Source organism: Sphaerodactylus townsendi, linkage group LG12 (assembly GCF_021028975.2).
Source record: "Sphaerodactylus townsendi isolate TG3544 linkage group LG12, MPM_Stown_v2.3, whole genome shotgun sequence".
Lineage (NCBI taxonomy): Eukaryota > Metazoa > Chordata > Lepidosauria > Squamata > Sphaerodactylidae > Sphaerodactylus > Sphaerodactylus townsendi.
In genome coordinates, this window is record NC_059436.1 from 42,573,495 (window position 1) to 42,595,477 (window position 21,983).

At 44.5% G+C, this 21,983-nt stretch overlaps 1 protein-coding gene across 1 annotated transcript in view; it reads left to right on the forward strand.

Moving 5' to 3' along the window:
• Positions 1-21,983, forward strand: part of PAPPA (pappalysin 1) — a 299,243-nt gene that overhangs the window by 266,005 nt on the left and 11,255 nt on the right. Inside the window, exon 21 of the mRNA XM_048512627.1 lies at positions 6,836-6,934. Coding sequence (XP_048368584.1) covers positions 6,836-6,934 — 99 coding nt within the window. The remainder of the gene's footprint in view (positions 1-6,835; positions 6,935-21,983) is intronic.

Consider the following 21,983-nt stretch of genomic DNA (forward strand, 5'->3'; position numbering starts at 1 on the left):
TTTTCTGTTTCTAGAGACCCAGAACATAATAACTAGAATTTAGTAAAATGGACTGAAATAACTTTTGTGTCTCTTTGGTGTTATGTGGGCACAAATGTGATTGCCAGTCCTACTGGGTATAAGTAATAGAGTTGCCAACCGGTCTGGAGAAAAAAAAAGCTCCTGTCCCTTTAATAGAGGTTTAATGGGATGCTGTTTCCCAGATGATATTTTGTACCTCCCATGCCACAGAAAGCAATGGCCTTTTCCGCACGACCCCCTGAAAACATTTTGCAAACGTTTTCAAAAACCGCATTTGTCTGCAGTCACCCGCTTCCTGGCTTCCATTTTGTGGTAGTTCTGTTCTTTTTTTAAAAAAAAAACAACAGATCTGTAGATCCGATGCTTACAATGTTTCAAAGTCTTGTGCTGCAATTCTAGAGGGATCATGTCTACACAGCTATATAGACATGACCTCCCCCTTCAAAAAAAAAATTAGTTATGGAAATACAGTTCGAGACTGCTGGCGCAAGCTCAGAAAATGGTACCAATGAGGAGGTCCAGAGACTGCAGAGTGACATGGGAAGCATCTTAAAGAGATCCTCATAGCAAGTGAAAATGGTTGCACAAAAGAAACTCTTGCAGAAAACCATTTTCAAAAAAGAATTGCTTGGGAACTGCAGGCACATAAAACGCTTTGAGGCGGGAACCAAAACGTTTCGGGCTAAAAACCATGCAGAACTCCACGAAAGGATATGTTTCATTTTCTGCCTCAAAATGTTTTATTTGATTTGTGCAGAAGAAGCCACGGTTGCCCATTCCCACAGATAAAGCCTCTGTTAAGGAGGAATGATAATTTTCAGGTCTGTTGGCAACCCTAGATAGAAAGCAGCAGGAGCACCATCTTGAAATCAAATGTATTTTGTAACCAACACATACCTTCTGTAGGCATCACAGATCCTGTAAAAGCAACACATGCCTTTCAAATCATGTGTCATAATGCCCCAGATTTTCTCTTATCTTTAGGGAGGGTTATTAAAACACAGAACAAATGGCTTAAAGCACAAAATGTTGTTAGTGTTGTTATTGGTAAGAACATAAGAACATAAGAACTAGCCTGCTGGATCAGACCAGAGTCCATCTAGTCCAGCTCTGCTACTCGCAGTGGCCCACCAGGTGCCTTGGGACCATGTGCAGGATGAAAGCAATGGCCTTCTGCTGCTGCTGCTCCTGAGCACCTGGTCTGCTAAGGCATTTGCAATCTGAGATCAAGGAGGATCAAGATTGGTAGCCAGAGATCGACTTCTCCTCCATAAATCTGTCCAAGCCCTTTTTAAAGCTATCCAGGTTAGTGGCCATCACCACCTCCTGCGGCAGCATATTCCAAACACCAATCACACGTTGTGTGAAGAAGTAGAAGTGAGAACTGAATTTCTCCCTAACTGGATTTCAAGTCAGCTATTAATTTGTTCTTGTTTTTTTTTTAATCCTGCCAAAACCCAGCTTTAAAAAAAAAAAATCTTTCAAGGCTACTTTCAAACCTAAAAAAGAGGTAAAACATCCCAAATAACAACAGCGATAATAATAACATCATAAAATAGTGGACATTAACAACAGTAACTAAAAAAAAATAGCAATAAAATAAAAAAGCAAACAAAAGCAACACAGCAATGACCATATAGTATGGCAAAAACCAAGGAGCAGGAGAAATATAGGCTCTTTCTGCACAACCCCCCTAAAATGTTTTTAAAAATGTTTTTAGCCTCCTAACCTTTACAATGATGTGTCTGCATTCACCCCCTCAAAATGATCCCTGGCCACCATTACATCATTTTTTTTAGTTCTGTGTTGAATCAGTTCTTCAATGCCTCAAGGTCTCGTGCTACACACTATACTCTTTGAATACTCAATGCTTTGAAGATTGGCCCCTCCAAAATAAAAGAACCATCAGAGAAATGCTGCAAATAAACAGGCAAGCGGGAACTGAGTGAGTTCAGAAAACGGCGCTAAGGAAAAAGTTCGGGGAATCAGAGACTCATGGGAAACATAGTGAATAGATCGCATGGCAACTGAAAAACCCTTCCAAAATGTTTCGACCAGATGGGATTGGGATTCCCAACCCCCAGGTCGGGCTTGGAGATTCCCCTGGAATTACAGTTGATCTCCAGATGACAGAGGCCCCTTCCGCGCACGCAAAATAATGCATTTTCAAACCACTTTCACAACTGTTTGCAAGTGGATTTTTGCTATTCGCGCATGACTTCAAAAAGACACTGAAAGCTTGTTTGAAAGTGCATTATTCTGCATGTGCAGAATGAGCCAGAGATCCATTCACCTGGAGAGAATGATTGCTTTGGAGGGTGGACCTTAGATCATTATATCCTGTTGAAGTCCCTCCTTTTCTTATTTTCTTTAACCTTTTTAAGCCACCTAGAGACACTAATATGAAGTCATTTATTATCATAAACAAATAAACAAATCCCATAAATCATAAATATCATAAATAATAAATAAATCCCACTCTCCTCAGCTCCACCCCTAGATTTCCAAAACTTTCCTAACTTGGAGTTGTCAACCCAAGGCAGGAGAATCAGGCCTCTGGTGTGTTATGGCATCAGTAACTTCAAACAGTCAATCACTGCATGAGCTTGTGATTAAATAGTGATTAAATTTTCATCCCACCCTTTCTCTAAAGAGCTCAGAGTGGTTCTTGCCTTCTCCATTCTGTCTCCACAATAATCCTGCAAGGCAGGTAAAGCTGAGAATAAATAAGTGGCCTGAGGTCACCCACTAAGTGTTGGTCGCTGAGATTACCCAGGTCTCCCCTACCCTACTCCAATGTTCTAACAGCTCCACCAACACCCTTGGTAGCATTTATTTTTCCCCACATAAACCCACCTTATAACAAACCCTTCAGGCAACCAAAATGAAGAAGAGTTTGGGTTTATACTGCATTCTTCTCAGCTGTAAAGAGTCTCAAAGCGGCTTACAAGCTCCTTCCCTTTATTCATCCCAACAGACACCCTGTGAGGTAGGTGAGGCTGAGAGAGTTCTGAAAGTACCATGTCTAGACCAAGGTCATCCAGCAGGCTTCACGTGGAGGAGTGGGGAAACAAACCTAGCTCACCAGGTTAGAGTCTGCCACTCCTGTGAAGGACTGGGAAACTTCACGCTACAGGGGTCAGTGCTATCAGTCACAGACCAGGAAAGGGATTTAGGCGTCTTAGTTGATAGTTCCATGGGAATGTCAACTCAATGCGCTTAGCCTGTGAAAAAATGAAACTCTATGCTGGATCATTAGGAAAGGAATTGATAATAAAACTGCAAGATTGTCATGCCCTTATATAAAGCAGTGGATGCGACGTGCTTGGAGTACTGTGTCCAGTTCTGTTAGCATCTCAAAAAAGGATATTGAGGAGATAGAAAAAAGTGCAGAGAAGGGCAACAGGATGATTGAGGGACTGGAGCACCTTCCTATGAGGCTGCAGCATTTGGGACTCTTTAGTTTGGAAAGGGAGAGGCTAAGGGGATATGATTGAAGTCTATAAAAATTATGCATGGAGGTAGAAAATGTTGACAGAGAAATTTTTCTCTCTACAATACCTAGAACCAGGGGCATTCATTGAAAATGCTGGGGGAAGAATTAGGACTAATAAAGGAAACACTTCTTCGCATAGCGTGTGATCGGTGTTTGGAATGTCTGCCACAGGAGGTGGTGATGGCCACTAACCTGGATAGCTTAAAAGGGGCTTGGACAGATTTATGTGGAGGAGAGAGTCGATTTATGGCTACCAATCTTGATCCCTCTTTGATCTGAGATTGCAAATGCCTTAACAGACCAGGTATTCGGGAGCAACAGCCGCAGAAGGCCATTGCGTTCACATCCTACATGTGAGCTCCCAAAGGCACCTGGTGGGCCACTGCGAGTAGCAGAGAGCTGGACTAGATGGACTTTGGTCTGATCCAGCTGGCTTGTTCTTATGTTCTTATGTTCTTAAATGAAACCCAGTTCTCCAGATTAGAATCCACTGCTCTTAGCCACCCCACCTATGTTACAACACTACACCATGTTACAACAGAAACTGTCCAGTGAACAGCTGCAGTTGTAGGAATTTACTTTGTGCGTCGTAGTAGTTTGCAAGAGATGAGAATGTAGTCAGTTCAGTCATTACAAAACTTTTTTTAAAAAAAAACAGATTGTTTGAAAATGAATGAGCCAATAACTTTCCTGCCTGGTTGTGGAATATGACTTGAGAACGCTGAGATTCCTTCCAGTCCTGTGAGCTGTTTGTGTATATTCAAAGCAGTAATGGTGATAAAAACTTATGGGGTCTGAAACTGTTTCACAGTGTCCCCTTGAAATATTTATGAGCTTGACCTTGGCTCTTCCAAAAGGAAAACAGGCCAGCGTCCTCAGCAATTGTTCGGCAGGCATCCCGCACATTTTATTTTCAAAGAGTCCAGCCCTGCCATTAGGATACTTGAGGCAAACAAAACCCCAACCACATTAAGCTCCTTTTCCAGAGACAGTTTCTTCTGGGTGAGGACAACGTGTGTCTACATTTAGAACAAAAGGGGACACTGGGGAGAGCTCGGGTGGTCACGCGATGGTAACGATGGGCTGACATTTCAAATGACCCCATCGGCCACGACAGCAGCAAAAAGTTCCTTGCAAGGTTGTTTAATAGGAGAACACAAAATTATGTTTTATGTGATAGGACTGGAGGGCTGTGTGTGTGTGTGTGTGTGTGTGTGTGTGTGTGTGTGTGTGTGTGTGTGTGTGTGTGTGTGTGTGTGTGTGTGTGTGAGTACTTTTTAGACCTGGACACCAGTGGACAGCTATGCAGATGACAGAGAGCCTGTGTTCTCACAACATTCTCAATGAGCAATGCTTCCTGAAGCCCACTAGCTGAATTTTTTAGCAAATGGACAATCTCAATAAGTAGGGACAAGCGGAGCCATTTGATTCCACCTGGATTCGTTTTGCCCCGTCCGAACTCCAGCTCCGAATCTGGTATGGTATCCAGAGCAACCCCCCTCCCCTCTACACACACACATCAGCGCTAGGGTTGCCATTTCTGGGTTGGGGGCATTCATGGAGATTTGCAGGGGAAGGGGGGAGCCTGAACGAGAGTGGAGTTTAGAGAGGGAGGGACTTCAGTGGAATATAATGTCATCGAGTCCCTCTCCCAAAGCAGCCATTTTCTCCAGCTGATCTCTGCCCTCTGGAGATCAGTTGTCATAGATAGGATGGCTAGCAACCCATGTGCCCTGCATCCTCCCAGGCCTAGGTTTACCTTTCTTAGGAACACAGGTGGTCCAAGTCGGCGCCCCTCGGTATGTTATGGACTACGGTTCCCGCGATAATCCCCTGCCAAGCATCATGCTGGCAGGGGGATTATGGAGAACCTATGATCCATAACCTGGAAGGCGGTAACCCACCTATCTCTTCTATAGAACAGGGAGTAGGAACCTCTCGACTCTCCAGATGTTCAGGAACTGTATTCCATCAGCCCCTACCAGCATGGCTAATTTGGCCTATGCTGACGAACTGATAAAGTGCTGGACCCTAGGCTACAGGTCTATTAATTTCGGCATGAAGAATGCTAAAAGTAGTTGCTGTACCACTTCAGACAGGAGGCAGAGGAATAGTGATTTTAAGTGTGCTACATTTAAAAGGAAACGCCTTAAAATATTTACACAGCGGGGGGGAAAAAGTCTGACCTGAAACCTGTCCCGCCTCATGCTGATGCACATTTCCTTGCAAGGCAAGCTTACAGAGGTGTTCAAAACTGGAGTCCTCAGTGTAGTGTGATGAAGAAGTGCAGCTCTGCTCCAGCACCACGGCCATTTCCTCCTCCTTCCCTTGTAGTAGTAGTAGTAGTAGTAGTAGTAGTAGTAGTAGTAGTAGTAGTAGTAATCGTCGTCGTCGTTGTCGTCATCATCGTCATCATAGAAGGAGGAGGAGGAGGAGGAGGAGGAGTTTGGATTTATAACCCCCTTTCTCTCCTGTAGGAGATTCAAAGGGGCTTACAATCTCCTTGCCCTTCCCCCATCACAACAAACATCCTGTGAGGTGGGTGGGACTGAGAGAGCTCTGAAAAGCTGTGACTAGCCCAAGGTCAGCCAGCTGGCATGTGTGGGAGTGCACAGGTCAAATGTCAAGTGTAAGACCATCAGATGTGTACAGGTGAAGACTGGTCTAGCATAGCCAGTACAGGATTCCCCCTGCCCACTGTATGACAAGTAAAAGTTGAGGGCGGGTTGTTCACACCTTACCTCAAGAAGGATACCCAGGATTTTCTCCATGTGCTGTTCCAGTCAGCCAGAGCCCAGTCAATATAGTCCTGCCTTTTTTAAATGATTCCTGCCCTTCCTTTCAACCAAATAATCTCCAATATTACTTTCCAGCTCTTCAAGTCACATCTGATGTACGGTAACTTTTAGTGGGGTTTGTGAGGCCAGAGACATTCCGAGAGGTGGTTTGCCCTTCCGGGGTGGTTTGCCATTGTCATGACCCTTGGTGGTCTCCCATCCAGATACTTGCCAGCTTTGACCCTGCCTAGCTTCTGAGATCTGACGAGCTGGGCTATGCAGGTCAGGCCTACCAAAGGTGCTTACAACAGAGCAAAATGATACAATAACAATGCAGGGTAGAACACGTGCTTCGTATGCAAAAGGACCCAGGTGCTCCTCTCAGCACCTCCAGTTTAAAAACTCTCAGCTTGGAGGTAGATGGAAAGACCTGTTTTATGCCTGAGATCTGGCAGAGCCATAGCCAACTGAACAGTACGGTTTGAGATGGATCAATGGTCTGACTTGGCATGTCCCAACTTCATGTGTGTTCTTCTTTCAGCCTTTCATGGGAGACAACTACTGTGATTCCAGCAACAACAAAGCCTTTTGCAACTACGATGGTGGAGACTGCTGTGCTTCAACTGTCAAGACTAAAAAAGTAAGCTGTCATTCCCCTGGTTCTGTTTCAACCCATTGCTGTTTCTGTTCTGCAAGCGCTCATTTCTGTGGAGAAATGTGTACAGGTGAAGACTGGTCTAGCATAGCCAGTACAGGATTTCCCCTGCCCACTGTATGACAAATAAAAGTGGTACAGTCACTTCCCACCTTCCTCCATTTGAGAGTCTAATTTGCTCTGTAAGAACTTACAATGCAAATTAAAAAAAATAGATTAAATTTAGGTTATTCTGAATAGTTACAAAGGTAATTTGAAGATGATAAACTAAAGATATTTACTTCCCAGTTCATCCTGGGGCAAGACATGCATTTGCCATGCCTTGCACATTATTGTACAATACTTAGCAACCTGACTAGAGAACTGAACATTTCCACCAGAAAGCACTATGGAAGAATAGAGTATAAACTGATTTTTTGTCTCAAGTTCAAGATCCTCTAAGGAGCTTGCTAGCTGAAGCATATTAGATACTATAAAATACTTAAGACAAGCTTGGATTTGAAGACATTTTCTAGCTTATTTGGGGAGCATGCTTTAAACTTTGGCTCATTCCGCATATGCAGAATAATGCACTTTCAAACTGCTTTCAGCGCTCTTTGAAGCTGTGCGGAATAGCAAAATCCACTTGCAAACAGTTGTGAAAGTGGTTTGAAAACGCATTATTTTGCATGTGCGGAAGGGGCCTTTGTTATCCAACAGAGCAAACGTTGTTCTTTTTTGACATTGTAGGCATTGGCCTTGATAAATTTTAATTGCTAGACTGATGTCTGATATTAAATTCCTCCACCCTAGATCTCTTGCCAGATCAGCTACCACCTATTCAGATCTCATAATTGCCTCAGTAAGGGTGATAAAGGGAATGAAGACCACCAATGACCATCACTTCACAATTGCTTAACATCGAACCTCATTTGTGACACTGATGTTCCCTGGGGAGTGTATTCTGCACCTTCATCTAAACTCTTTTTGGGTTTGGTTCTGGAAACAGCACTTTATTCTAGGTTACCTCTTATTCCGTGTAAATTCAGCAAGTGTGCGTGTTCGTTTGTTTGCTGTATCTTTAGCTGGTTGTCCACCGTTATTGTTAGAATGGATTAAAACAAACAGAATTAAGCAGTTGCGCGCGTGCACACACACACACACACACACACACACACACCCATCAGTTTGGGCTTATTCCACTTTTCGATTTATGTCTTCTTTGTTTTCTTCCTTATTCAAAACATACAGATCTGAACTTTTAATGTTTGAGATAACTTGACTCAGTAGCTTAGAGGATCTTGCAGGTGCCTGAACGGTTTCTTATTCAGATTCTTTGCCGTGTGGATACTTGGGCCCAGCCTTGATAGATATTTTCCAGTCTGAGACCCTTGAGTAGAAACCAGATTCTTGTCATACTTTCTCCAATCCAGCCCCCTTGCCCTTTGAAGAGCTTTATGAGTGGAATGTAAAAGGAGATATTCCAAAGGGGGAAACAGTGAACAGAGAGCGAAAGAGGCCAGTCGAGAAGGGGTGGGGGAGGACGGGGGACTGTCTGCATTTTTAAAAGCTCCACATATCATTTCATTCCAGCACAATGTTGCCACCTACTTGAAAAGGGGCAGCTTTAAAACTCAGCTTGGGCATGAAGACCAAGAAATGCAAATCAGTCACAGGGAAGGATTCTGTCCCAGATGAAAAAAAGCCCTCTATTTTGCATACAAACAAGAGAGGCAATATAGCGACTGCTTTCCCATGCAGATATTGTGTGATCCGTGGGCTATAGCAGTCATTTGCAGGTGGATTTCCTTGTCCACAAAGGAAAATGCAGTTGCAGAAGATTTCTACGGCATGTCAACAGCACAATACCCAATGATGATCCATTGCCACCATTGTGTGGAGCAGGGGTAGGGAACCTGCGGCTCTCCAGATGTTCAGGAACTACAATTCCCATCAGCCTCTGTCAGCATGGCCAATTGGCCATGCTGACGAAGAACGATGGGAATTATGGTATCGGAAGCCTGATTCCTGATAATGAAGTTTATTTTTATTGGGGGGGGGGGGGGAGGTTCTTCTGGGATAATTAAAAGTACCGTTTTGTTCTCCGGTTTTCTGAACTTCACATATGGAGTTGCATTTTTTCCACACATCTCTTCCCCCCAAGGAATACCATCATTGTCATAAATCCACATCTGGAATGAGGCAAAGTAGCTGCTGTATTTAAACAGCTGATCTCACTGTAAAAAAAAAAAGAATGACAAAGATCCATTCCAAGGCTGCACTTGGTTGTGTTGGCAGAGGATTTGGTTCTGATCCCAGAAAGCGAGATATGTTTCTGAGCATTGGGACAAAGTCCTGTGTACAGGACTGGCCACTGCACTTCAAGACGGACTTCAGAGTCTTGAATGGGTTTCTGGGAAGCATTAGGAAGTGAGACAATATGTTGATGACATCCAGTTAATCTCCTTCATCCTTTAGCATCCGGTCCCTGGCTGAAAGCCCAGTGGAAGCCAACTAAGTTTGGCTCCACCCTTGGGAACACCCCCAACCTTCCTCGAGCTGTGCTGGCATGGCTTCATGCATTGGCATAGCTGGGGGCAGTGGGCCTTTTTGGGTCTGGTCACCCTGGAGCTTCTGTGGTGCCTGCCCGCCGGCATGTTTGATGTCTCTGCTGGTACAAGTGTTACTTAAACCAGCACGGTGGGCACCCAGGTCAGCACAAGCCTGTACCACTCTCCCCACCCCATATCCAGAGGCGTAGCAAGGTGGGAAAGCACCTGGTGCACTGGTGCGTCTTCCGCCCCGGTCCTGGAACGCCCCCATCCCACCCACCCCCGGTGCGTCGCCCCCCTTTCCCCTGGAGCCACACCTCTGCCCATATTGCCTCTTTTTCTTCATATTGAGCTGTAAGGCTGCAATCTTAAGTATATTTGCCTGGGAGCAATTTGAGATTGACTTCTGAGGAAGCATGCATAGAACTGCACTGTGCATTCTTAAGGTATACAGCAGGGATTTTTGAAGTGTGCATCAAAAAGTATATGGACTTGCAGTGTGATGGTAAACAGTGTTACCCCAATACAAGCCCTATGGCTTCCATAAACTCTGAAGGGTATAATTCTTAGGACTCTGCTATAAGTGTTTGGATTGGTTATTGCTTTCAATGGATTATTTCCATGTTTTGTGGATTGTGTTGTGTTGCTATTGGAACCCACTTCATGGGTATCAATGCACATAAATAGAGAACGAATCTCTCCAAGAAACGAGAAATGTAAAAGGGTGACTGTATCTAACACATGTTTGCAAATTTTTACATTACACAGATATTCTCATCAGGAATTTGACTGTATGAAATGGCCCTGTGATGTCTTCAGGGAGACTATGAAGTTCCATAGAATTTGGAATGATTATAAAGGCTTTGGTCTGATATTTCATTCATTCATTTGATTTATAACCCACCCTTCCCAGACAAGTCAGGCTCAGAGCAGCTTACATCATAATCATAATTTTAGCATACTTCATAAATTAAAACCAGGTTTCTTCTCCTGTTATATTCAGGGACAATTTCAGATTTCTCATCCATGCTGTTTTGGCCTGACATTTCCCCCTTTCTCCTTCATACAAATTGAACCGGCGATGTTTTATTTTTGCCCCACAATTTTCTTGTCAATTGCAAATTTTCGTTATTACTTGTGAAGCAAATCGGTATTCTGCACAATACCTGTAGGATATGTACAAATAATATCTAAGCAGACATACAAAACATGCACTGAAAAGTGGCACTGAAATAAGTAACAAAAATGTAAACAGATATAAGAATATCACAAAATAGGGACTGTTTGCTCATCCATATGTAACATTTTGCTTTCGCTAGACTAAATCTTCACAATTCTTTCAAGACTTCTGATTGTCTTTTTCTCAGTCTTTTTTTTACTTGTATGTCAACAATACCAATATATCCTACAATTGAGGCCAGCAACGAGGCCAGAAATTGAGGTTACTTTCTAGCTGGTTTCCCCCTCCTGCTTTGTTCCCTCTCTGTCCTTTAACCATTTCAGAATTTATTGTTCGTTCCCTAAATGGAATTCCAGTTACCCATTTTTTTCCATTTCCCCCTCCCTTTGTGACAGGCCTCCCAAATTATTTTATGACACTTTTAGAATATTAGTTATGGTTTTAATTTATTAAGTATGGTTTAATTGTGGTTATTGGGCTTTGTTCAGGAAGGGTGGGTTATAAATCAAACAAACAAACAAACAAACAAACAAAGTTCCCAAGAATGAAAAATATACAATTTTGGAATAGGTCTTTTTGTTTTTCAGCTCAACATAGCTTTTGCAGTTTATGCTAAATCTATCTCTTCATTGACATAGGTTTTATTGGCGGTCCACTATAACTTCCAATGCTATCTTAGATATTATATGGCCTGGTTATCTATATCTTTATCTCTATCACTAGCTCTAGACAGCCAGCGTGGCGTAGTGATTAAGAAAAGTGGACCCCAGTCTGGAGAACTGGGTTCATTTCCCCACTCCTTCCCATGAAGCCAACTGGGTGACCTTGGGCCAGTCTCAGTTCTCTCAGAACTCTCTCAGCCCATGCAGCGGCCGGCAATGGCAGACCACCTCTAACCTTCTCTTGTATTGAAAACCTTACAGGGTCATCATAAGTCAGCCGTGACTTGACAGCACACACACAAACACTGTGTCTGTCTACCTGGACTAGATGGACTCTGGTCTGATCCAGCAGGCTAGTTCTTATGTTCTTACCTACCTACTTTCAAGGCTCAAGATCGACCCACCAAAGATGAACCAGGCAGGCTGTGTTGCTGTTTTGGCAGGGACCGGAAGGCAGTTGTGGGGAGCCAGCTGGAGGAGGGAATGTGTTAATCTGCTTGCCCTGCAGCTGACCCAGGAGTGCCTTTGAGGCTCAACAAAGACCATTCCACCCAGCCCTTCCCAGTCAATGGCAGGGAGCAAGGCCTTCTGCCAGAGATCTAGAGGGGATAAGGTCCCCTCCATTAAGGGCAAACAAAATCCTATTTCCTTTTAATGTCTGTGACCTCTTGACCCAGCCCGGATTCCCAGAGCTGCCACCACTTGAATGCTTATGAAGCTTTCTGCTGTCTTAATTTAAGCGAAGACAAATGCTTTAGAAAGGAAACACCACATTGTTAAATTGAGCAAACAATTGGCCGTGCGAATTGTGGAGGGGGATAACCACACACTGTGGCCAATGGCACGGGCAGACATCTTTGCTCGGATCTCAAGATCATGCACAGATGAGTTTTAGACATTCGTTCTTTTCCACAAAACATAATTAAATGGGTTTCTGTTGTCAATGCTAGGACATTTGCTTCCTCAAGCAAGGAGCAGCCCACTGAAGTTGCCTCACTGCACAACGGGAGGAGGCCTTCTTGCCTCACAGGCTTTTGGCAATCCAGCTATGAATCATCTGTGCAGCATTTGAATACTTTTTTGTGGGAGGGGGGGACAGCCAAACAAACACGTACTTCTGATTGCAGAGGTACACCAAACATCCCATATCAGCAGTCTGTCCTTCAGTGGGGGGCCCTTCCTCACAAACTGGGACGTGCCTTGGGGAGGCAAGCAAACTGAGCACACAGTCCGGAGAACCGAATGTGGAAACACAACCAGTTTGCAAGCCTTCCCCCCTTTCCCCCCCTTTTTTTGCAGGGACAGAAAAAGGACTGGGTGTGAATACTTGAACAGTAAATCTGACAATATTTCATCACTCTAGTAATAGGACGGATAGCGCCCAAAATAGTTCTGCTGTTGTTCAGAGAACCCTTGTCCATTATGATGGAGACCGCACATAACCCAATGGATTTTTAGCAAGGGCAGGAGATACTTCTAACAGAATTGAGAGGCCCACATTCTGAGGGGAAAAAGAGTCCCAACGTATCTACCTTTTTCAGTGTAATATAATGATCATCTCTATAGCTATATCGGGAGGATCATGAATGGGTGCAGTGCTTTGGAGCGAAAAATGGGGCAGCTTTTTTTCTCCAAAAGCTTTGGCGCATAAAAATGAGCAAGGGAAGAGGAGTTGAGGACAGGGGTCAGCAAGCCACATCCATTTCCGCTATACCTCCTTATATGTCATTTCATTTGGTTGTGCTAAAGGCTTTAAGGCCAAGGTGTTCTGGGATGAAAGTCGAGACATAAGAGGCAGCAAGGAAAAGGGGCAGAATCATTTGAGAAAGACCTTTAGATGTCTAAACAAGGTGGGTCTGTTGATGAAAAGGCTGGGTAGCAGTGAAATGGAGATTTTAAGCTAGGCCAATGATGGTGCCCAGGAATCTTGTGGGAAGGGGGGCGGGGTTCATAGAAATCAGTCCATATATGAACACATGAAGTGTGCTTTGCACTGTGTCTTTCAGTTGATTTGTCAAAGATAACGTTGTCTTGCTCTGACTTGCAGTAGCTCTCCTGCATCTCAGGCCGAGAGGTATTTCACATCACCTGATGTTTTAATTGGAGTTGCTGAAAAATGAACCTGAAAATTGAACTACGTACAAAGCAAATGCTCTATCACTGAACCACAGCCCCTTTCTGTCCAGATTATCAAATGAGATGGGTAGGTGTATGGTTTATTGATGCATACATAATGTGGTGTGGTGGTTAAGAGCAGCATGGTGTAGTGGTTAAGAGCACGTGGATTCTAATCTGGAGAACCAGGTTTGATTCCCCACTCCTCCGCCTGAGCGGCGGAGGCTTATCTGGTGAACTAGATGTGTTCCCACACTCCTACATTCCAGCTGAGTGACCTTGGGCTAGTCACAGTTCTTCGGAACTCTCTCAGCCCCAGCTGCCTCACAAGATGTCTGTTGTGGGGAGAGGAGGGGAAAGGAGCTTGTAAGCCATCTGGAGTTTCCTTCCAGGAGAGAAAAGTGGGGTATAAATCCAAACTTTTCTTCTTCTTAAAATGTATATTTGATAAGTGAAATTCAGTGTGCATGTAAAACAGAGAATGAAAAAATGCGGATGACTGGGGATGACCCCGTAAACAAAGTCTGCCTAGTAAAACATCATGATGTGATGTCAACCCATGGGTCAGTAATGAACCGGTCCTTGCGCAGGGGAATGTCCTTATCTTGAAAAAAATATTACAGAGGTTCAGTATGTATATCCTTCATCTTAAAAGTGCTCCATTGAGCTGAGGAATATTCCCACTGGATTCCAAGAAGCTGTTAATTCCCCTCTAAGCTCCCCCTGCTTTGCTGCCATGGTTTTTCCAAGTGAGTGCAGAATAGCCTCCCATCTGTTTCTGGTGCACAGATTGCTCACAGAGGCCAGAGTGGAACATTCTGATGGTCTCTAATGATAGCCACCCTCCTGTCTCTCTGTTCCTCATGTAAACACTGGCAGAAACACACATACACACACACACTGGGGATGACTATGAATTGCTCATCCCTGCGGTTTCCACCCCCACCCCTAAAATCCCCATCCCAATTGCCACTTCTCCCCTCTCCAAATGGAACCCACAATTCTTTCTTTAGCACCATTTCCTGTTTACTTGTGCCAGATCTTTCCCATAAAATCTTTCGGTATTATTTGTGCATCAGTACATCATCCTTATATGCCAGTTATATGTTTACAGGACACATATTGGACAGGAAAATATCCAGCGATGCACATATAAAAATGATGCCAGTATGCCCACGCAGAGAAACAGGCCCACAAAACCAGGAGTGAAATAAAAACGGAAGCGTGAACAGGTGCTATAAAAAGAAACAAAATAGAGAGCAATCACTCATTCCTATCACCCTTCCAGGTCTCTTCCATGCTTGAGGTCAGGGCTTGCTTTGAAGGGGGATGTGCCAAACCTCCTCAGGTGACAGCCATCAATATGTTTGTGATCCATGTTTGTTTTCCTAGACTAAGTAGCACAGGACACAGGGATGGCCACTAGCTGAAGTGAATCCTAGGCAAATGATAAGCCAGTAGGCATCTAAATCTCATTCATAAAGGTAGTCCACAGTGCAAACACCAGGTAATTACTGACCCCTGGAGTGAAATAACATCACAACGTTTACTAGGCAGACAATGTTTCAGGGATGGTTTGTTATTGCCTTTCCCACCTGTTTACACTTTGCCTCCAGCAAGGTGGCTGCTCATTTTACCAACCTCAGAAAGTTGGGTGGCTGAGTCAGACTTGGCCCAGATACCCGAAACTGACTTCCCTCAGGACTGAACTCAGGTCATGAGCAACGCTTTGACTGCAGTCCTGCAATTCACCACTCTGCGCCAAGAGGCTCTTACTTGCAGGAGCATGACAATGAATGGGAGGCTTTGACCTGCATGCCCTACCTGTGGGCTTTCTGGCGCAGTTGGCCACTGTGAGAGTCAGCATGCTGGAGAAGATATGCCATCTCTGTTCTTTTTTTTCCTGTTAAGTCACAACTGACTTCTGGTGGCCCCATGGGGTTTTCATTCAAGAGACCTCCAGAGGTGGTTTTTCATGCTTGTGTCAGGACTGTAGCATTCCTTGGAGTTCTACCATCCAAACACTTCACAGGGTCAACCCTCCTTAGCTTCTGAGATCTGACAAGATCAGGCTGGCCTGGGGCTGCATAGGACTGACTTACGTTCCTACAGGTATCTTTTGTTCCAGCTGTTTCAGGATCTTGTCCTTCCTGGGACTTCCCTCCATTCGTCCCTCTAACCAAGTACGACCATGTTAAAATGTCTGTGAATCATCTCAGCCTCCGAGAGGCATCTGTGCTTGGTTCTTTCCAAGCAAAACTTCAGATGTGCATAGCTTGTCACAAGCATCTGCTTGCTTGAGCTGACCTTGGGAGAGCGTGGATTAAATATCTGTGTTTATTTGTCTTGTTGGGGAATCTCCTTCCTCCAGCCTCGTCCTCTGCTGACAGTGAACCCTCCAATATCTCATTATATTCTGAAGCACTTTGATCCCTCCCTTGTAAACCTCAGAGCATATCCCAGTGTAACATTTTCCACCGTGGGAGGATGTCTGGAACAGCCATTGCTGCAGAAGAACATGCATGGACAGTTTCCTTTCTGGATGGAAAACCAGCATGGTTACAAAGGAACCAGTATACATCTTGCTTCCTTCTCATGTTGTGAAAAACACTCCTTCAGAGGAGGGATTTTGGAACTTGATTCGAACTGAATGTTCACTGGTGGACATTTTGAGTACAGGGAGTGGAGAAGGACCGATGGACTTCATCTCTAGTTCCTTCTACCTGCTCACCAGGTAGCAAAGAGTTCAGCTTTGCCTTTGTGCTTTCTAAGCTTCAAGATGACACCATTGTGTAAATTAGATCAGTTCTATAAATGAGTGGGGCCAGATGTGGGAGTCATGAATAACAAATTGCCCAAAGGAGATGAGCTGTGTTTGTGAACTGTGGACACATTTGCAGAATCAAGGGAGCAGGCATTAGCATGTTTCTCTAGTGGCCTAGCTTCCCAGGTGTACTTGCTGTACAAATGCAGATTGTGTATGTAGGTCTTGAAACATGCTTGCAACTACATGTGCATTTACTCCTCATCAGTGTATCAGTGCATACCATCAGGACCCTCGTTTTTCCAGGGTACCGTATATACTCATGTATAAGTCAAATTTTTCAGCACATTTTTAATGCTGAAAAAGCTCCCCTCGACTTATATGCGGGTCATTAAAATTTTTGTGTGTTTTTACTTTGCCAGCCAGCAGAGGGTGCAGTTTTATGCTAGAGGCACCAACATTTCAGGGTACCCTCAGAAGACTCTCCTGATGATACCTGCCAAGTTTGGTAAAGTTTGGTTCAGGGGGTCGAAAGTTATGGACCCCCAAAGGAGGTGCCCCCATTCCCCATTGTTTTCAATGGGAGCTATTAGTAGATGGGGCTACCCTTTTGAGGGTCCATAACTTTGGACCCTCTGAACCAAACTTTACCAAACCTGGCTGGTCTCATCAGGAGAGTCTCTTTATGATACCAGCCAGGTTTGGTGAAGTTTGGGTCTGGGGAGCCAAAGTCATTGACCCCCAAAGAGGATGCCCCATCCCCCATTGTTTACAATGGAAGCTAATAGATTTTTCATTTCTGATAATATCCTTCTTAAAATCTAAGTTGGGTTACATTTGGACATACAGATGATGATGAGGAATCCAGTTTTGAAGGATTTTAACTCTTGTGATTTAGCTTGGTTGCTGGTTGAGCTAAGGTTTTTGTACTTTTAAAGTTATTGTTGAGACCATATTGTTCTTGTTGACCCTCTTTTCCACTTACAGAGCCAGTTTACTGTTTTTCTTTGAAATAAATATTCAAAAACATTTAACCTACTGATGCCTCAATTGATGCTGCATTTCCCACCCTCGACTTATATGCGAGTCAATAAGTTTTCCCAGTTTTTGTGGTAAAATTAGGTGCCTCGACTTATACATGAGTATATACGGTAGTTATTTCTAGATACAAAACTGAAGCACCTCTGTGTGCATTCACACATGCACAAATATAAGTGCATGCAATGTAACCTGGAAAAGTCCTCTTATTTGAAAGGGGCAGGTTTGTTCACAGCTTAGGGGTCTACATGTTGCAACGAACAGCTTGTCGTTTCGGAAAAAGGTCTTTGTGAAACTGGGGAAGGTATAGACAACCCAAATGACTGAGGGTTGATATCACATTCCTTAATAAAAGTTAACACATTTTTTGTGGGGTGCTTAGTTAAGAAGGAAAGTACAATTGAGGGGAGGCATGATATAACTTTATACAATTATGCAGGGAGTGGGGGAAATTGAGACAGCCCTTTTTCTTCCTTTCTTGTCCTGGGAACTTGGGAGACGGTCACTGAAGTAGATGGGCAGCAGGTTCAGGTCATACAAAAGGACTTGCTTCTTTGCCAATAATGCATACCACCGATGGGGGATGACAAACAGTGGTTTTGAGCTTCTGGTCTCTTTCCCCGCTATCGGCGGTAGCACCCCAGGGACGCTAAAAACAGCGTCCCTTGGGAGGGGTTCGCACGGCCACCGCCGCTGCATAGCAGCAGCGCCGGCCTTGCAACCCACGAGCGGCGCGAAGACGGCAGCACTGTGCAAACGGCAGCGGCTGGAAGGCGTCATTTTCCCTGCACCGTTCCTGAACGCCTACTCATCTCCTGCTTCCGGCTCACCACAGAGGCCAGGGGACATGCCCCCCTGGCCTGCCACTTCAGAGCCATCACTCCAGGCTGCGGGGGCATGTCCCCTGGCCTCTGCGATGAGCCGGAAGCCAGGAGACATGTCCCCTGGCCTCTGCGCCAACGCCTGCTGCCCTCCCGGGACCATCCATGCAAACGGTCTCAAGGGGGGTGCATCGGCATTGTTTATGCCGACGCACCCCCGCTCCGTTGTGGTGTGGAACGGGCCAGTTTCCCTGCCCGAGAGCCTCTAAGGCATCTGGTTTGATCTCTGTAAGAAATAGAATGCTGAATGAAATTAGTGTTGCCAATCTCCTCATACCTCCAAGAGCTTTGGAGGTGAGATGCAAGGCAGAAATAACATTACAAGTCAGGTGATGTTTTGAAATTCTCCCCAAACTCTATGGCATTACCATAGAATTTTGAAGGCATTCCAGAAGGTTGCCTAACATGCGGATAGCTCATAGAATCATAAAGTTGGGGGAGACCACAAGGGCCATCAAGTCTAACCTCCTGCCATGCAGGAACACACAATCAAAGCATCCTTGACAAACGGCCATTCAGCCTCTGTTTAAAAACCTCCTAAGAAGGAGATTCCACCACCCTTGGAATATACTCCAAGACAGTGTATTCTACTGCCGAACAGCCCTTGCCATCAGAAAGTTCTTCCTAATGTTAAGGTGGAATCTCTTTTCTCATAATTTGCATCCATTATTAAGTCTTTAGAACAGCAGGAAACAAGTTTGTTCCATCATCAACATAGAATCCTTTCAAATATTTAAACGTTAGGGCTATCGTATCACCGCTTAACATTTTCTTCTCTAGACTAAACATGCCCAGCACCCTAACTTTCCTTATAGGGCATGGATTCCAACCGTTTACTACTTTGATTGCCCTCCTCTGGACACCCTCCAGCTTGTCAATATCCTACTACTCTTCTGGCCGAAAACCCAGCTTCTGGCCGAAAACCCAGAAGTGACATTGACATGTCATGCAATGCTATTTCTGCCTTCCCCCCACCAACCCAAGTGTAAGGGTGGGAGTGGGCCAGACTGCCAGAAAGTTGCCTTCCTGACCTGGACAAATGGGTCAGCCTAAATTAAGTGTATGCTGGGCCTGATCCCACAGGTCTGTTTTTATGACATTTTGGCAGAAAGCAATAATAAATGTTTAAAATAATACTAATTATCCCCATCCTTCCCCATTGAAGAAGAAGAAGAAGAAGAAGAAGAAGAAGAAGGAGGAGGAGGAGGAGGAGGAGGAGGAGGAGGAGGAGGGGGGGGGTGGATTTAGAGAGAACTATGACAGACCCAGGGTCACCCAGAAGGCTTTATATGTAGGAACTTGATTCCTACATATAGGACCGAGGAAACAAATTCAGTTCACCAAATAAGAGTCCACTGCTTAGATGGAGGAGTGGGGAATCAAACCTGGTTCTCCAGATTATATTCCACCTGTTTTTAAAAGTCTGTTTAGTTCTGGGGCTCTAGAACCAGCACTATCTACTTTAACGTTCAGCCAGTCCTTGGCAGAGACCCTTCCCTTGTTGGAAAATCAATAGTGACCTGCCCTTCATTTGCACAACTTGATGTAAAGAGAGTTCCGTGTTATGTCGAAAAGGCAGGCAGGGACAGACGTCGAATGGGGAGGGACAGGTTGCAGAGCAGTGGGAACATGTGTGCATGTAATGCGTAGCATACATTCCCAGAAACCCCCATGACAAATGTGTGGAACAAAGGACAGTTGGGAGGGGCTGACTGCATAATGTGGAGCTTTGAGGTGGGGGGGGGGAAGCCCAGAAGGAGGAAGTCAATGTGTCAGCAGGGAGTGAATCCGCATTTTGCTTGCTGAAAACATTAGAACAGGTTGTGGCGTTGTCCAGGAAGGGAGGGGAATTAGGTCATTAACTTGGTCTGCGCAGATGGGAAAGACTCCTGAGAATTCACTCCAGGCACCAACCTCCCCCCCTCCCCACTTGTCCCTGTTCTTCTCTTTATGTAAATTCCTGATGCAATCCGCTGAAATGAACTTCCTTTTGCCAAAGTACTGCCAGAGGCTATTTCTTCAGGTCTTGAGCTTCTTTGTTTTTCAAAGAGACAGCCGGTTTCGCAAACCAGCCTGATTCCTTTCCTTTTCCGCTTCTTTGCAAGACTTGAGTTGCAGCCTCAAAGTAGAGCTTCGCTCTTGACTACAAAAGTAGTCAAGAAAAGCTTTGCAGGACAGAAGCTGCTTTAGCAGCAGAACAGTCCTCTAGATGGGAACTCCAGCCTAGACCTGCTGTCCATCTTTGAAAGATGACCAACCAAAGTCTGTGCAGACAACATTTAAGGACACCGTTTGAATAGCAACCAGCATATCTCTTAAACATTTGGAAATGCGTTCATGATTCAAAATCAACCCATTCAGTGATTTTTAAGGTTGGATTTCATGATGTACTTTCACCTAATTTTTAATTTTAAAAATGGCTTTGTCATAATCTGCTTTTTAACTCATACATATTCCTGCTTTAAGCATTGTTTTATGAATATGAGAAGAAACCTGCTGGATCAGACTGCAGGCCCATCTAGTTGTGTTTCCCATACTGACCAACAATGGCCCAAAGACCCACAAACAAAGCATCAGTGCTAACCTTGTTCCTGAACAGTTGGCATTCATGGAGACACACGGCCTCTACAGACTCTATAGGGTCCATTTAGCCAACATATATAATTAAATCTCATGGAAGAAATGTCACAAATTCTGCGTTAATGTGAAGAAGAGGAAGTACTGCTTTTTGTTTACGTCTGTCCCGACTTCATAGAGTGCCCAATTAAATTGCTGGCAACTGGCAGGAGTCACAGGGCACAGTTGGCACAGCGATGTTTCTTCACTCCAAGGCAAAATGAAAGTTATTGTTAAAAATGAACCTATATCTCAACAACCATAGGAGGCTATGTGCATCCCTTCAGTAGGAAAAAAAAGCTGGTCACAGTGATTCTCTCTCTCTCTCTCTCTCTCTCACTCACTCACTCTGTGTGTGTGTGTGTGTGTGTGTGTGTGTGTGTATTTGTGCACGCAGTAGTTCAGGACCTGAAAGCTATCCTTGTTATGAAACCAGGATCTCTAGGGAGGACAGCCTTGAAGGATGCACTGTTTGTATACCTTTCAACCCCTGCACTATAGGGTGAGAGACGGTCCTATTAAGAACTAATTCCCCCAGCCCTCTGTGCACAGTGGAATATGGATCAACTGAATCTTTACTGCAGATGGCTGTGTGGCGACATACTTTTTCTGTCCGCTTTGCCATGTGCTGCACTCAGTTCACAAGACAGCTGTTGGCAGGTGACAGCCACTGCAAGTTTTTTTCCCCCCCAAATTCTCCCAGCTACCTCCAATGGACGGAAAAACTGAGAAACACGTCAAATCAACGTCAGCTTTGCAGCTTAGCCAGTTTGAATCAGTTGTTTACTCTTTGGGTTGTTTATTTATTCAGGGTATTTCTGCCTCACTTTCTCAATTAGATGCTCACAAGCTAGCTTTTAAAATAAAATAAAACCCCAAAGCAGAGATCATCAAAAAGCAGTAGATTCAGTGGAATACCTAACTGTTCCCAATAAGACATTTTGGCAGAAAGCAATAATAAATGTTTAAAATAATACTAATTATCCCCATCCTGCCCCATTGAAGAAGAAGAAGAAGAAGAAGAAGAAGAAGAAGAAGAAGAAGAAGAAGAAGAAGAAGAAGAAGAAGAAGAAGAAGGCGATGACGACGACGAAGATGACAACGAGGAGGAGGAGGAGGAGGAGGAGGAGGAGGAGGAGGAGGAGGGGGGTTGGATTTAGAGAGAACTATGACAGACCCAGGGTCACCCAGAAGGCTTTATATGTAGGAGCGAGGAAGCAAATCCAGTTCACCAAATAAGAGTTCTC